Source organism: Triticum urartu, chromosome 1 (genome assembly GCF_003073215.2).
Source record: "Triticum urartu cultivar G1812 chromosome 1, Tu2.1, whole genome shotgun sequence".
NCBI classification, from domain to species: domain Eukaryota; kingdom Viridiplantae; phylum Streptophyta; class Magnoliopsida; order Poales; family Poaceae; genus Triticum; species Triticum urartu.
Genome location: NC_053022.1, coordinates 16,614,637 through 16,629,157, shown reverse-complemented (window position 1 = coordinate 16,629,157; position 14,521 = coordinate 16,614,637). Strand labels below are relative to the sequence as shown.

General features: G+C 45.4%; 1 protein-coding gene and 1 non-coding gene across 3 annotated transcripts; both read right to left on the bottom strand.

Annotated features, from left to right (window-relative positions):
• Nucleotides 1-402: 402 nt before the first annotated feature.
• TRNAL-UAG lies at nucleotides 403-482 on the bottom strand. Its single transcript has one exon. It is a non-coding gene; the product is annotated as a tRNA-Leu (tRNA).
• An 823-nt stretch (nucleotides 483-1,305) lies between these two features.
• Nucleotides 1,306-9,208, bottom strand: LOC125543016. Of its 2 annotated transcripts, XM_048706263.1 has the most exons (16): nucleotides 8,749-9,207; nucleotides 8,433-8,649; nucleotides 7,507-7,784; nucleotides 6,809-6,985; nucleotides 5,918-6,664; nucleotides 5,742-5,836; nucleotides 5,561-5,623; nucleotides 5,378-5,466; nucleotides 5,195-5,284; nucleotides 4,407-5,072; nucleotides 3,649-3,723; nucleotides 2,817-2,887; nucleotides 2,672-2,729; nucleotides 2,497-2,514; nucleotides 2,198-2,399; nucleotides 1,306-2,086 (listed from the first exon to the last, which is right to left on the bottom strand). In XM_048706263.1, the coding sequence occupies exons 1-16, from the start codon at nucleotides 8,967-8,969 to the stop codon at nucleotides 1,575-1,577; spliced, it is 3,579 nt and encodes a 1,192-aa protein (XP_048562220.1). In that variant the 5' UTR covers nucleotides 8,970-9,207; the 3' UTR covers nucleotides 1,306-1,574. The 2 variants fall into 2 exon arrangements, with proteins under 2 accessions (XP_048562220.1, XP_048562226.1); XM_048706269.1 differs by lacking the exon at nucleotides 2,497-2,514 and having other exon boundaries at nucleotides 8,749-9,208.
• Nucleotides 9,209-14,521: the final 5,313 nt, after the last annotated feature.

Genomic DNA, 14,521 nt, shown 5'->3' with positions numbered 1-14,521 from the left:
CTCAAGTTCCTTCTGACATTGATAAAACACTTGCTTTCCTAGACCCAAAAAAAAAGTAAAGGTGATTTCATGGGATGGGAGGAACACTTTCTATTTGCAATCTACATGTGGGAGCGGGGCATCTTCTCTCAGACTAAATCTGCGCTGAATCTATCTTAATTGGTACACAGAACTTGAAAGTACTTGTTGAACGTACCCCTTATGCTCCGAACGTCGATTTTGCGAGCTTTTGTTTGCAATCCAATATAACTTATACCATGGCATGGCAAGCAAAACCGTATGGAAATACGAAGAGGAGCAAAATATGGTTACTCCCACGCCCTTTCCTTCATTTTTCACGAACAAAAAGGAAAATAGTACCGAAGAGAAAAACAAAAAAAAATTAAGACAAAAAACTTGTTTTGACAGCTGTGGGGTTTGAACCCACGCCCTTTCGGACCAGAGCCTAAATCTGGCGCCTTAGACCACTCGGCCAAACTGTCTTTGGTGACAGCAATGGACAAAATACATATTACTAGGGTGATCACCTTCACGGTCTTCTTCCCAAGTTACTGAGGCCTCCGGCCCAGCCCCTGCAGATCTCAACGCAGTCAGCACACAACTGTGCTCCAGATTTTCACATGCTAAATCCAGATGGGAAGTTCAACGTCTACGTTGTTGTGATTCAGCTTCAGCTCACATGGGTGTGCAATCTCCTATGCTTGAGAAGCTAGGCAAATCTTGTTTGTCATTGTAAAGTCGAAACTGCGGTGGCGGGGTCAGGTGGCGTGCAATGACGAGCGGCAACTGGTTCGTTCGGTGAACTTTCGTGGCACCAGCTGTGCCTAGTCCTCCTTCGTAGTTTCTCGTCAAAGTCAAAGCTGCGCTGTCGCACGTGGCTGAGTTCTCATGCAGATCCTCATTTAGCTCCACGAGGCCTGATGTGTGTGCCGCTCAGCAGATTACGATGGTTTTCGCCCGGTTTTTCACTAACTAACTGGACAACTCACTTTCGGTTTAATTAATGGATGAGGCAAAATTACCTCCGTTTTGAAAAAACTAAAAATAAAAACAAGGCAAAGCTAGGTCTCAAAATCCTTGGTGCAAACTACGTTTGGTCATGAACTAAATGGTGCCTTGGGCGCCAACCTCCAAAAACAAGGACATCTTCCTCCATTGGTGTTTATTAACCTACAGTCCTTCTCATCAACTTACATAGTATATGTGACATTTTAATCACACCAGATGCAATTATCTTGCGATGAACAGAGGAAAAAAAATCACATCTCATCAAAATGAAAATCCACACCAGCAGAAATGAAGATGTGCCATAAACCTCAGCTTTATTTTCCTTTTTCTCGGGAACAATTTTGCGTCCCAGAAGAAAAAAAAATGTTTCATATATATAACAAACAGCACCCCGATAAACGGAGGCGGAATCAATCGCAGGAAACAAAATTGCAAGCTAAGATGCCATTGGCACCCTCACCATCTTATTCTTGCTAGCTACAGGAACCAATGTGCAACAATAGGTCACAACTAGCAACTACATATGCACAGTTTAAATAAAACAATCAGGTTATTCCCCTTTTCTTTCACATGAACCCAAGCTGCGTCAGGTCGTCATCAGGCACCTCAAGAACGCCTGAGAAGTCACAGTCCTGCGGCAACGACTCGTCGAGCCCGTCGGGGAACCACGAGCTGAAATCGCCGCCTTCCTGCACGTCGAGCCCCACCGGGACGTCCAACATGTCGTCGTCCAGTCCAGGCAGGCTTGCTGGCATCACGGGATGGGTGGATCGCTGGGTGGCGTTGCCAGGAGCAGCCCTTTGTTGCCGGGAGATTCTTGCTGTGCCTGAAGGGCCCGCCGACGGTTCCGGGTGCTCCTGCACTGCCGGTGCTGGAGATGGCTCAGCGGCTCTGCCTAGGACGTCGCCGGAGGCTGATAGCTGCACCAGCTTCTGCTTTGACTTTGTCTTGTTTCTGCGGTCACCGCTCCTCCCGCTGCCTGAGGAGCGGCGCCCTGATCTTCCACCGGAGCCCTTCGCCGATGCTTCTCTGCTGCGGTCCCTTTCCCTCTTGCCCTTTTTTGATCTTGTTGTAACACCTGGAAATTAATGGGCAAGCACAAGTCTATGTTAGCTTCCGAAGCACCAGTTCCAGTAACAAACAACGATATGATTTTCTCTCTTATCAACAGTGGGGGCGCGTGTATTACCTTCTGTAGACTTTGCGTCGCTGATTGGGAAGGGTGCAGATAGCACGCTCCAAAGAGAAGGCTTTCTGAAGCAGCTCTTCTTCATTCCCTCGAACCTCTCGCATCGGGCAAGGGTGCGCCTGGCAAAGGCTGAGGAAAATGCTAGTTCTTTTTCAGCCCTACTGACAACAGCCTTGTTTTGACGAGAACCGGCTCGCGTACCCTACGTATCATAAAGACATACAATCAGTATCCAGGATTACTCAGCATTCCTCTATAAACGGTACTGTTAAAGCGCTGACAAAAGAAGAATGAACAACCTCCGCAGCCTCCACACCCTACATATCATCAAGACATACAATCAGTATCCAGGATTACTCAGCATTCCTCTATAAGGAAAACTATAGTTTATAAGAGCAGGATGATCATTCTCCTGATATAAGGTATTAACACCGATATCAGAAATGCGACCATGTAGAGAGATGCCTTAAGTACCTGAAGTTTACTGTACGCGCTTTCAACCAGTTTGTTCAATGCATGTTGCTCTAAGCTCCTGTCAGGGGATTTTTTAAGTTAGCCACTGAAGAAATCCTATACAGTGCCATTTAAGATATAATCCACAAACAAAATCCATTTATACCTCTCCTCGATACTTTTTGTATCTTGAATTGCTTTGTCTAACTTATGCAATCCATATTTCTTTTCCTTCAACTGCAAAATAAAAATGATACATTATGTAAACTGTTAAAAACCCCTAATGAGAAGAAAACTACATATGATTCAGAGATAAGAAAAGGCATCAAAGGAAATGCATCAAATGAGAAGTCTTAAAATAGGATAAAATGAATTATCAATCTAATCAGGTTGAATCTTTATCTTATGGTGTAGATCAACCACTTAAAGCCACTGAAACTATTATATAGACCCCTTGAGGTATTCCATATTGGACTTATATGCTATTTTCTAGTGATATGGGACATACCAACTTCATTTTGTGCTGACTAGATTTGGACCCCCGCCGTTCAAATTGGAATAATCACAATTTAGGATGGCAAGATTAAGATCTATACGTGATATTATGGCTCCGAACCATCATGAAGGGTACCAAGATGCAGTTCTTCCATGGAAAATAACTAGTTGTTATTTGTTAATCATATCTGATGATGTTAATAGACGTCATTAAACACATAATTTACATTACCCCTATACTTCCATATGTTGATACAAGGTGAACAAGGCCTTATATGCTCAAATTCAAGTTGTCATTTTTTTTCCTTTTCGAATAACCAGTACACCAAAGCACAAGCTCTAAAAACAAACAAAATTGTAACACCTTACACTAATCTGACGCAATCACAGTAACACATTGGGAGAAAAAAGTAATAGGGTAAGCATCCATGTTTAATGAAAATGATGACATTTTACTTAAAGCGCATTCAAAGCATGTTAAAAGGAGTGGTTGCAAAGGCAACCTGATCATGTAGCCTTCTCCTCAGCTCTGAAATCATTTTATTGATGTCCTCATCCCCTTCATCATCTAGATTTGGCTGAATCATAATGCAAAGATAAGGCAAGAAACAAAAATCAAATATAAAAAGGAAAAGTTCACCCAAGTAAATTTTGATCGGGTTATTGCATAAAATTAACCAGCCATTACACAGGATGACAGGACTACACAAAAATTGAAATATGCCGAAAATGACATCAAATATCAAAAGTAAAAAACTGCTAACTAAGTGTATGCCTAGGCATATTATGCTCCTAACCATGTTAGCTACCAGAGTAAAACAGCCGATAATATATAGTAGCAATTGCATACTAGGATACCGATATTAAGGCATTTCCTGCAAGGATCTCAACTACTCTTCGAAATCATCTGCGTTTGTGGCTACTTAATAAATTATCTTAAACTATGACGAGCATCAAACCATACAACACAGCTCCTCAATTTTTAACCCTTCCATGTACAAGGTTCAAATGCCCAACATTAATAGTTTTACGTTTACAAAAGGTATAGAAACCTTGTGTGCCACAGATGACATCCAAGGAAGATAAGTCCCTGTCAACTAACATCCCAACAAACAAATGAGACTGCTCACATTTTGCCAATTTGTGATGTTTCATGTTACCTGATTCCTAGGCATATAAACTTATAAAGAACTACATACAGGGGTATTTAAGTTTTCAAATGCTCAAGATGTTAAGAGATTTAGGCTTTATGGAATCATACCACTGTCTCCAGACAAATGCCAATACTTTCCAGCTCAATCAGAATCTTATCATCCATAGACATCTGCATGTACTGATATTCATGTGGAGGTATAGAGATATTTTTCCTTGAATTTCCACACTGCTGTGAAATCTGTGGTATTAAGTCATGCAAATGGCCATATTCTGGGTGTACAGCACCATTGAATCCATCTGACAAACTCTCGCAATGGATCGAAGTTTGACTACTGGAGCTCATGAAATTGCTCGAAGCTGTGTATCCATCGCACAGGCTCTGATTTACCACTGAAGAATTGCTTGAATGTGTAAAATCCACACTCAACCCAGAATTATATGTTATGTCACTGACTTGAACTTCATTAGTTAGGTATCTGTGGGCAGTGCAGGGAATATGGCTATCTGAAATATCGACAAAGATGTCTCTTTGCACATCACTGGAGCCAGAAAAATTATCTTCCATGATTAAAGCTGAAAGGAGTCTGTGTGCCATCGGGGCCATCTCATGAAACCATTCGTTGGGTTCTACATTTTGTGGCCCATTGATGAGGTTTTCCTCGCCAGGGATACAACTTCTGACAGGTCCTTTTGTTCTAACTCCACTGGTTTTGCTTAGCTCGGATGAGAGAGATGAATTAGATGCAGCCAGCACCTGAGAAGAAATATCCTCCTGTAGATGTTATGGAACACGTCAAGCACTGAAGCAAGATACGAGCTCTAAAAGTGAGATGAACTTCATGAGAGGGCAAAGTTTTATTAGATGGGATGACTCACGCAAGAAGTGTAACATACCATTGTTTGTGGTTTGATGCAGTCGGTGGATGCTATGACATTATGTCCACCATAGGACATGTTCATCTCAAGCTCTTCCACAAGGTCAATCTGACAATGAACTTCAAGTGAGAATTTATCCAAACCCAACAAGGAAGCAAGTATGGTCGAGCATGACATATTTAAATTATAATGGGCACCAACCTGGTGCTCTAAGAAAGCTAAATTTTCAGAGCTTATGAAAGTTAGCATTGGCTCCATCTCCTTCCAAAAAGGTCCAGAATATGCACCAACTGCAGAAAAAAGAAAAAAGGAAGTTATAGCGCATCAGCCCAAAGAGATGTGACATAGCTCAACCGGCAAAATCAGACAAGAGAATAAACGCACTGATAGCACTGCGAGCAGCATTTGCAGCAGCTAAAAGCTCCTCTAGGTCACCGTCTGGTTCAGCTGCAATGATCAGTTAGTTATTAAAATCGATAGACTAAATTAGGGCAGAGGAGATGGAAAGTATCCAAAATTGAACCATGATAGTTGAAGCATAAAGGTGAAATGTCTTTCTACAAACCTGGTATAACTGTAGGCTTGCAATTCAGAGTCTGTTCATGACTGGGTGAAGTTTTGCAGTCAGAAGGTTTAGTCATCATGGAGTGCCCCACTTTACTGCACCAGCGTTTAGAGGCCCAAATCAGTTTCATATAAAGAAACTAAAATTCACATTGTTACTGAAGAAGCATTAGGTACCTTCCATTGTTTTCTTCTCCAGCTCTTCCACATTTTAGTGGTTTTCTTGTTCCTGTAGCATCCAAATTTTCTTCTGATATTGAAGAGCACCCTTTTAAGTCCATAGAACCTCTTCCGCTCCTCCCGTGCCGAAGAACACCTCCATGTTCAGGTTTTTCTTTTGAAGGTGCCTTATTTGATGGAACAATTGATCCTGTTGCATTGTGGACCGCAGTTGCCTCCTCATTCTCCAGCTCACCACTATTCTTAACTTTCTCCTTGGCCATGCTTTCGGTAGCAGCGAGCCGCCCACTTTCAAACAACCCAACAGGAGATGAGATGTTATCAATCTTGGCTACTGTTTGTGAATTACTGCCAGTAACGGTTTTTGGAAGCAAAATACTGCATGACTCAATAGATGCTGACCTAGCAGCAGTATCAAGTGGAGATCCATCAGATAAGGCTTCATCTAAATTTGAGACTGGAGACACTACATTCGCTCTCCTTGTCCGTGAAATTTTCTGTGGGCGCTGACCAACCCAAGCAATCGGAGGTGTGGACGCATTTGAAGGTGTCGAACCACCTGAACGTTTGCGGTTTGTCATGCTTCTCAAAGGTGAGGCTTTATTTGAGCAAGGTGCTTCTTCGCACTCATCGCTTACTCCAGCTGAACGTTGGAAGGGGGGCATGACAAGTGAACTTGTTCTTGGTGACCTGCATGCTTTAGTCTTGGGCGAGGGACTTAAGTTTGTATCAGAAGTATGTACCCTGCATATACAGAAATGCAGCAGATCATCACAAGAATTAAGAATGATAATGTTGCAGTACTTATTCAAGTATATGCAAACAAAGTGCGATTTGTCAAGATGAGAGGTACTTATGCATGAGAATAAAGTAAAGGACTATGCTTACTTGTTTCCTTTTATCATAGCACGCTCCTTTCCAGGTCCAGCATGCCGGATTCTTCTTTCATTTGGTAGACTGGCATAATCCACATCAATCTTGGATAGAATACGCAACCCAATGTTATTCTGCTGAAAACTGCTATCCATCTTGCTACCTGCTACTGCTCCGACAGAAGCTCCATGTCTGCAACAAAAGAATGAAAAACGGTGAGTTCTAACCTGGTGATGAAATGATGACATAATTAGCAGAACACGTATCCACATATAGCCAAATAGTGCTGGTAGAGGATTTAAGTTGAGTAGATAAGCAGCACAAATATGATTGCAACCTAACGAAAACCTATGTAGATCAAATAAATAAACAACAGCTCAGCCAAGAAAGAGTTGAAGAAACCCCAAGTATCAATCCTGTGGTTACGCCTGATCGGCATACATAGTAATGGCATTCATCTTTCTCGTGATGCTTGACTTTTTTCAATGCACTGCATGTCAGGCCTCGCGCTCTATTTCAATTATGAACTTTGTCTGTATGATGCTTAAAAACCTAGATGTCACATTTACCATAGTACTATGCTTGAGTTGTTTTCACATTACAAACTTTAGTTCAGCATAGTACTCAATTGGGACTAAAAATCAATTAACCTGAGTTTTCGGCCAAAAAAACGAAAACTTGAAGCAACAGGTAAGCACGCCAAACAAATTTACCTGAATGCAAGACCATCACTAGACCGCGGACGTGCTTCGTTAGCTGGCCTGTTTTGACCCACAGGTTTAACATCTCGATCAGCATCATTGCTTCTACTGAGCATTGTTCCCAGAGAGCGCTTGCGTTTTACTTTGGGTGAGCACTGTGATTTGTCCTCAGACAACTCCGATACTGTAACAGATGTTCTTGCACAAGTTTTTTCCTTCTCCAGTGGTGACGTTTTAGCACTATTAGCTAGAGGACCTTGCCTTGTCGGAACACTACCACGTCCTTCCAACTGAAATATGCAGAAATACATTGAAATAAGTTGAAATCGCAGAAAATGGTAGCACAGGAATTTTTTAAGGAGTATGAAAACATAATGAGTGTGACTGTTACAGAAACTGTGGAGAGAATAGCAGAGATAAAAACACCTTTTAAACTGAGATAGGTCACTCAAACAAGCTCACCCAGAGTTACAGTTTTTATTTTATTTTCAAATCCCCGAGGAACGAGTTACAACAGGGAAGTACAAATCACAGAGGCCAATCCATAGAAATTCGCAAGTTTTAGGATAGGTTCAAAACTGAAGACTGCATTTGGATTATGAAATGACCACACTAGCAACAAAGACTGAATGGTCAGAGAACAGAGCAGGAACATCGGTTCTTTCTATGGGCATTAAACCTAAATCACCATCTTCCCACCCTTGTTCTGCTTTAAAGAAGGCCAGAAAATTGTATGAAATCTTATACAAATTATAAGATTAAAACAAGGGCAGGTAGATGGCATTGGCAGTTTAGCCCAAATTATAACATTTGCTTAAGCTACAAATTATAAGCCTGAAAGCAATAAGACTAAAACCTGGTGAACTGACAACTGAATATTTGAAAGCATCGATAATGGAACAATGTCACTTGACAGATTAATAAAATGCGGCACGAACCCGTCCTTCTGTCATCGAGGACCGCATGCGCTTGCTGATTGCCCCCAGGGAGCTGTTGTTGTAGCCCTGAGCACCGGCCCTCGACGCGGCAGCGGGGGCCGCAGGTGGTGCCCCCGTCTTGGCGGCGCCGGCATCGCTCCTCTGCCGCCTGCGCGTGACGACGTTCTTGTACTTTTCGATCTTCTGGATCGCGTCCTCCAGCGATCGCACCTTGTCCCTGGCAGAGGCAGACCGATCAACCAACTAGCAACGGCGCAGGCGCAGGGGACAAGCACCGGTACAGGCGTCCGCGGTGGGTTAGGATTGGGGCACGTACCTGGCCTTGCCGGAGGACTCGGCGACGCTGTCGCGGACCCGCCGGAGCTCCTCGGGCGGGTCGCCCGCCTGGAGCGCCCGCCGCAGCTCGGCGTGGCGCGCGTGCCTGGGCTCCCCCGCCGGGGGGACCGTGCCCAGCGAGATGTACTTCGCGAGACCAGTGGTCGGAGGGAGAGGGGGAGCCCCCGCCTCCTCGCCGCCCTCGCGGGGCGCGCCGGCCATGGGGGGCGCGAGACGGGACGGGCCGGCGGGCTAGGGCTGGGCGGATGGATAGGCTGGGCCACGGCGAATGCTGCCGAGGCGGACGCGCGCGGCGACGGGGGCTAGGGGGGCGGCGGAATTGTGCCGGCGCGCGGTGGAGGGCCGGCCGCGGCGGGGGAGAGGGGAAGGGCCGGCGGCGATGGGGAGAAAGGCGCAGGCTTTGCTGAAAGGGATGGATTTGATGATGGATAGGGATGGATGGAGGGGAGGGTGGGATTGGAGTCAACCTCTTTCCCTAGGATGGGTCAACGGCAATAGAGCACGTGCCACTCTAGTTTTTTTTCCACTTGTGGTAATTTAGAGCACCAAAGGTCCCTCCAAAAAGGTGCCGAGTTTAGATGAACACTCGTCGAATCCCATGGAAAAATTTCATTCGTCCAAAAAAATAGAAACTTTGCATTTCATTCTTTTGTGTGAATGAGTTGTGGCTCTGTATTAATCAAACATTGGCGTTACATGAAATCCCCAAAAGGAAAAAAGGAAAATACAATGCACTTCTGAAAATACAATGCACTCCTCAGGGATTCTGCCATCTTGCACAATCGATGACGCGCCGAAATTGATGTTGTTGGAGTTTCATGCCATTGCTAGAACAATAAAGTTGCATCCACACAGGCGGCTGGGAAGCCATCGATCTTTGTCGTGAAGTGTTAGAGACATTGACCCCGAAGGGTTCATGGCCCAAAGAAGAAGATGGTGCTGAGCTGATTACACCTAGACGTCCGCTCGAGTTGAGGGTGTAATAAATAGTCACCGCTACAGCCAAAGCACCACCAGCCCGACGAAAGACACAACCGACTCTCCTTGCATTGCCTGCAGAGGAAAGGCAAACCTTTTCGCCCGATCCTTCCACTAGATCTGAAGGCGCACGCACCGCCAAAGCCGAAGAAGCCAGAGAAGGACTTATTGCGCACCACCACCACCGCTGCCGGAAGAGCTGAAGCGACAGACAATAAAGACCTACCTACCTATCAGGATTTGTTGCGCGTTCCAACATCTCACGCATTGCCTGAGACATAGAAGAAGTCAAATGAACCATTATGAAGTGGTGTTGCCACCACTGCTAGAAGGACCAAAGCGACAAACACCAAAGACCTATGAAAAGCCCCAAGAAGAGAACGAGCTAAAACTCCCACCGATAGATTGGGGCCTCCCTGCACTCCCCCACCCGCGGAGCCCATGAAGGAGGAGAACGTCGATGAACTACCAGCGGAGGAGATGTGGCAGCTGGAGGAATCTAGATCCGTAGGTAGGACCACGACTATACGTATGGAAAAGAACAGCTAAATCATAGAAAAATTAATGTTTGTTGTTCTAATAAGGATGGTTACTACTTGATGCTTATGTCAGTTTGTGAGGTTTGAAGAGTAAGTGTAGTGAAAGCAAAGGAGAAAGATGCAAAAGCAATGAAAAAGACAAATCGACACTAGTACAAGTTCGTACATGGACCTGTTCAATCTACCACCATTGATGTTTAAAGAAAAGCATTACATTCAAATTGGTAAGGGCATATCCAGCCGTTGGCCCCCCCAGGACGCATAAAAATCGCCCCCTAGGGGCGAGCCGGCGATACAATCGGCGCTGGGGGCTGTTTTGCGCCCAGTCGTCGCCCTCAGCTCGTCCGCAGGCGCCGAAATTGGCCTACTTTGCAGCCCAATTTCGGCGAATAAAGGGCCCATATGGGCGAGAATAGGCCCATATTCGGCGTGGTTTCGCCGTGTCTCGGCGTTCAATTATCAACACAATTATTTCTTATCACATATTTCATCACAGAAAAGTCAAATACTTCAACAAAATAGTACAACAACAAATAGTTCAATACAAATTATATAGTTCAACAAATAAAAACTCGTATTTCATCACATGGCGTCCCCCTTGAGCCTCCATAGGTGCTCAATCAGATCTTTCTGCAGTTGATGATGCACTTGTGGGTCTCGAATCTCCTGACGCATACTAAGATAGGCAGTCCAAGTTGCCGGTAGCTGGTGATCAACTTCGGCTAGAGGACCCTGCCTGTAGTATGGTTCAGTGTCAAACACTGGGTCTTCTTGTTCGCTCTCGATGATCATGTTGTGCAAGATGACATAGCAAGTCATAATCTCCCACATTTGATCTTTGGACCAGGTCTGAGCGGGGTACCGAACAACAGCAAATCGAGATTGGAGCACACCAAATGCCCGCTCGACATCCTTCCTGCAAGCCTCCTGAAGCTTCGCAAACCAGGCGTTCTTGCCTCCTGCCACAGGGTTTGAGATCGTCTTCACAAATGTCGACCATCTCGGATAGATGCCGTCAACTAGATAGTACCCCTTGTTGTATTGGTGCCCATTGATCTCGAAGTTCACCGGAGGAGAATGGCCCTCAACGAGCTTGGCAAAAACAGGAGAGCACTGCAACACGTTGATGTCATTGTGAGTTCCTGGCATACCAAAGAAGGAGTGCCAAATCCAGAGGTCCTGTGTGGCTACCGCCTCAAGCACCACACTGCAACCGCCTTTGGCGCCTTTGTACATCCCCTGCCAACCAAATGGGCAATTCTTTCATTTCCAATGCATGCAGTCGATGCTTCCAAGCATCCCAGGAAATCCTCTTGCTGCATTCCGGGCTAGGATCCGAGCAGTGTCTTCCGCATTGGGTGTTTTCTAGTATTGTGGCCCAAACACTGCCACCATTGCCCGACAGAACTTGTAGAAACACTCTATGTTGGTGGACTCGGCCATGCGCCCATAGTCGTCGAGTGAATCACTGGGAGCTCCATATGCAAGCATCCTCATCGCTGTCGTGCACTTCTGGATGGAGGTGAATCCAAGAGCGCCAGTGCAATCCATCTTGCACTTGAAGTAGTTGTCGAACTCCCGGATGGAATTCACAATCCTGAGGAAGAGCTTTCGGCTCATCCGATAACGGCGCCGAAATGTTCTCTCGCCATGAAGTGGAGCATCAGCGAAGTAGTCGGAGTAGAGCATGCAGTAGCCTTGGAGACGATGCCGGTTCTTTGCTTTCATCCGCCCCGGCGCCAAGCCACCTCGCCGCGGCTTTTCATTGCTCGCCAGCAGCTGGGCGAGGGCGGCGAGCACCATGAGATGCTCTTCTTCCTGGACATCGACCGCGGCTTCCTCCTCCAGCAGCGCGGCGAGCTCTTCCTCCTCATCCGAGTCCATCGCCGAGGCAGGCAAAACGCTGAACACCTTGCGCTCGGTGGGCGTGTACCTGCCGTTAAACCGCGCCTCCGCGGCCGGAAACGGCGGGCGGAAACGCCCAGCTGCTGTGGGAGGGGCTGCCGCGGCGAAGCGCTGCTATTTTCCGGCGGGGAATGGCTATCTAGCGGAGTAGGGCGGCGGCCGTCGCCGGGATATAGCTAGTGGTGGCCGAGGGCGCGGGGGGTGCGAGGCGAGTCGGGGGAAGAAAACCTTGACTTTTCCCCTGTCGGTGTGGGCCAGGCGTGCTTTTCCCTAGCGCCGGAGCCCCCAACTGCTCCCCAGCGCGCCGGGTTCGGCCTGTGACCGCCGGGCGGAAAAAAGGTCCGAACCGGCGATTTTCGGTGTCCTGGGGGCGCGACTGGGCCGTTTTTTCGGCGCCGGCGCCGAAAAAGTGGCCTGGGGGGCCCTGTTGGGGGCGCGGCTGGAGATGCCCTAAGAACCATAAGATCGCCTCTCTTGACCCTATAGATAGCCAGATCGGACGCTCTACACAAGCCAAACCTAGCCATGGACAACAACTATAAAAATTCTCAGATGGTTTGTATAGGCCTGACCGACTGCTTGAGGTCACCGCTGGAAGTCATTTAAACCTTCAACAACTCGAGATCAAGAACTTTTGAATGCACTGGACAAACTAAATTGACTCTCTTTGTGAAGGTTGATCATCCTTCTATGCCAACAAACTCGGTGGGGACAAAACTTTGAATTGTCCATTCGAATTTTGGTTCGTGGTATGAAAATCCATACTTGAAGTGGGAATGGAAAGGTGATGAATAGGCAACGAAGATGGGACACACAAGCAAGCAACTACTATCTCCTCATTACCAAAAAAATGCTAGTTTTGGCACTAATCTTTAAGATATATACAACATTGACTACCGATAGTATTGTGTCATATGTATAAAACCACATGAAAATATAATATTCTAGAAATACTTTTGTTATATGGAGGAAGTAGAATACATCATCATATTTAATTACTGGGATTGAGCATCTGGTCTAATACACAGTGGTAAAGAAGAAGTGATTGTCGATGGTACAAGTGACTCAAATTTTGGGAATTTCTGATCAATTTTGTTTTACACTATTGAAGTGTGTGAGCATGCGCGCGCACACACACAAATGCAACTGTAACAAGCCGAATAAAGAAATGATTGAATAAAAACAATTGAACAAAACAGATAGAATTTTCAATAAATTCAGGCGCTGATGTTCTAGCGGTTCTGAAAGGGGAAACAATAGAACACATGTCAACTTGGTTCCATTGTGTTTCAAACACTATGTGCCCTCTCGAGAATGTATTTCTTGGTTGTCGATGTGGAGATAGTTATTTAATTAGTGCCTCGCAAATAATTATCATCTATGCAAGTTGAGCGTAGCTGAGATGGTTATGCTCCTTATGGTGCAGTCAGCCCACTAGGGATCAAGTCTTAGACTTGGCACTAGTGCTCGCGTTTTTCTGAATTTACTTCAGGCTTTCAGACAATCTTCGTTTAGTGAGATGAGATGTTCCCATCAACTACTACGAGGCACCTGTGGCAATTTCGTCAATCTCAAGATATTATGCCAGCTTAGTATCTCGGAGATGCTTATAGGGATAGAGTGTGCGTGTGTGCAATAGGATTGAGTGTATGTGAGCATCTGCGTTTTTACTATGTTAAAGAAAGGTAATGGGATCCCAAAGATAATTATCATTTATTGATATCATTAATATGTGAACATGAAACACCGAAAACATCTATTTTGTATAGAAAACCTGAAAAAGATATATTTGGAGTTCACATAAAGTAACTAAGTAAACCCATAGGAGCCAACATTGCCTAGCCATATACACCCTTTGTTCCTAAATTTAAGATGTTTTGACAGTTCAATTAGTAGCAGGATTTAACAAAATTGTTTCCTTTTGTTGGAGCACAACCCAAAGGTTCACATGTTGTCGACTGAACATCTCAGTCATTGGCGGGAATTTCACCCGCATCCGATTTCCAATTCTTGTTCACCCCAGATGACCGTGTTGGGTAAATTATGACCTCGCTCGATCGTATTAGATGAGCAACAACCGCTTAGTCACGGTACTGGCTTATAGACTAATATGTCACACTTTAGCTAAGCATCCTGCAAAGAGACTCCCGAGAACTAAAAGTATTAAAGTAATGGCCATAGAATGGGCGCATCATGACATCGTAATCTGTCTCGTCCTGTTAGAATAAATCCAAGGCATACCGTTGATCATCCGAGGACCAAGCAATCACACGAGTATGACACCGAGATTTGTTAATGAGGTTCATCGACATGGCTACATCTCCGGGGCTT